This window comes from Mesitornis unicolor, unplaced genomic scaffold (assembly GCF_000695765.1).
Source record: "Mesitornis unicolor isolate BGI_N332 unplaced genomic scaffold, ASM69576v1 scaffold39642, whole genome shotgun sequence".
Classification (NCBI taxonomy): Eukaryota; Metazoa; Chordata; class Aves; order Mesitornithiformes; family Mesitornithidae; genus Mesitornis; species Mesitornis unicolor.
Window position 1 is genome coordinate 1 of NW_010171911.1, and position 1,138 is coordinate 1,138.

Here is a 1,138-nt window from a genome sequence, read left to right on the forward strand (position 1 = left end):
CCGTTCTCTGTCCAGGACGCAGCCGCCGCCTCGGCTCCCAGTAGGTCCTAGTCACAAGGTCGCCGGTAATTATTACTGCAGCCGGGACGGACGGCGAGAGGCTCTGCCACCCATCGTGGTGGTGACGGCGCAGAAGACGCTGGCAGCGGGGGCTGAGGCGAGCAGGTAGGTCTGACTTGGGCTGTCCCTGCTGCCGCTGAGCGGGTTTAAGCCTTGTTTGATTTATGCCAGAAATGCAGAGCTTGTCCTGGATTCCTCAGGTTGGTGGAGGGATGCTAAGCTGCTGCTTTGTGTCTGTATCCACTCTTGAATCCAGCTGGAAGTTGACTTAACAATCTTAATGAACCCCTTTAGCACTAATAAGACCCATACTCATAATTAAACCTGAGTCTGGCTTTCATAGTGTTACTAAAGCCTCTTCTCCCTTTTCCTTCCTCTACCCCAGTTCAGGCTCTGCAGTGACAACAGCTGAGAAAAAGCCAGTGACACCAGGACCACCGCTTAAGAAGTGGGAAATTTCAAAAGACCAGCCCTATTTGTGAGAAATAAACGTAGCGGGGCTGATGTGCAGGTCACAGTTCATTACAAAGCAGCGCTCTAACAGAGGGGCCTGTGGTGGATTTTGCTACGGTGATGCTGCACAGAACTTGTTCTGCTGATGCGTGACTAATAAATGTATTTAAAGCTGTGATTATTCCCTACCTTCACCCATTTTGTCTGTTGTGTTTAAATTATCTAAATTACCACTCTCATGGTGTTTGGGGTGTAAAGTTTTCTTGAGGAAATCGCAGCACAGGATGTAATCCTGTCTGTGATCCTGCTTCAAGGTGAGACCCAAGACCAACCTCAGCTAGCACTTGGAGACAGACCCTGGCCAAAAAGGACTCACTGTTCCCATCCTGCAGTGACGAGCTGAGCAGCCCCTGGCACCCGATGTCCCCTTCAGCCAGTGCTGCTGCAGTTCCCCCCTTAGCGCTGGTGAACCCCGCTGAGGAGCGGGCACCTTCCCCTGAAGCTGCAGGGGGAGGCGGATGCGTGCAGCAGCGGCTTCACCTTCTGCCTACCGAAAAGCCGGAGGGAGGTGCAGGTGCAGGGGGCGCAGCGGGGGCTGAGCGGGACCGGCAGCTCCCGGGTGGCC

General features: G+C 54.0%; 1 protein-coding gene across 1 annotated transcript; it reads left to right on the forward strand.

The window, feature by feature from the left end:
* Window positions 1-13: 13 nt before the first annotated feature.
* Window positions 14-542, forward strand: NDUFA7 (NADH dehydrogenase (ubiquinone) 1 alpha subcomplex, 7, 14.5kDa; the record flags this gene model as incomplete). Its single annotated transcript, XM_010180199.1, has 2 exons — window positions 14-165; window positions 446-542. Coding segments are annotated over 2 exons (249 nt in total), but the record flags the coding sequence as incomplete, so codon positions are not given.
* Between the last annotated feature and the right edge of the window lie 596 nt (window positions 543-1,138).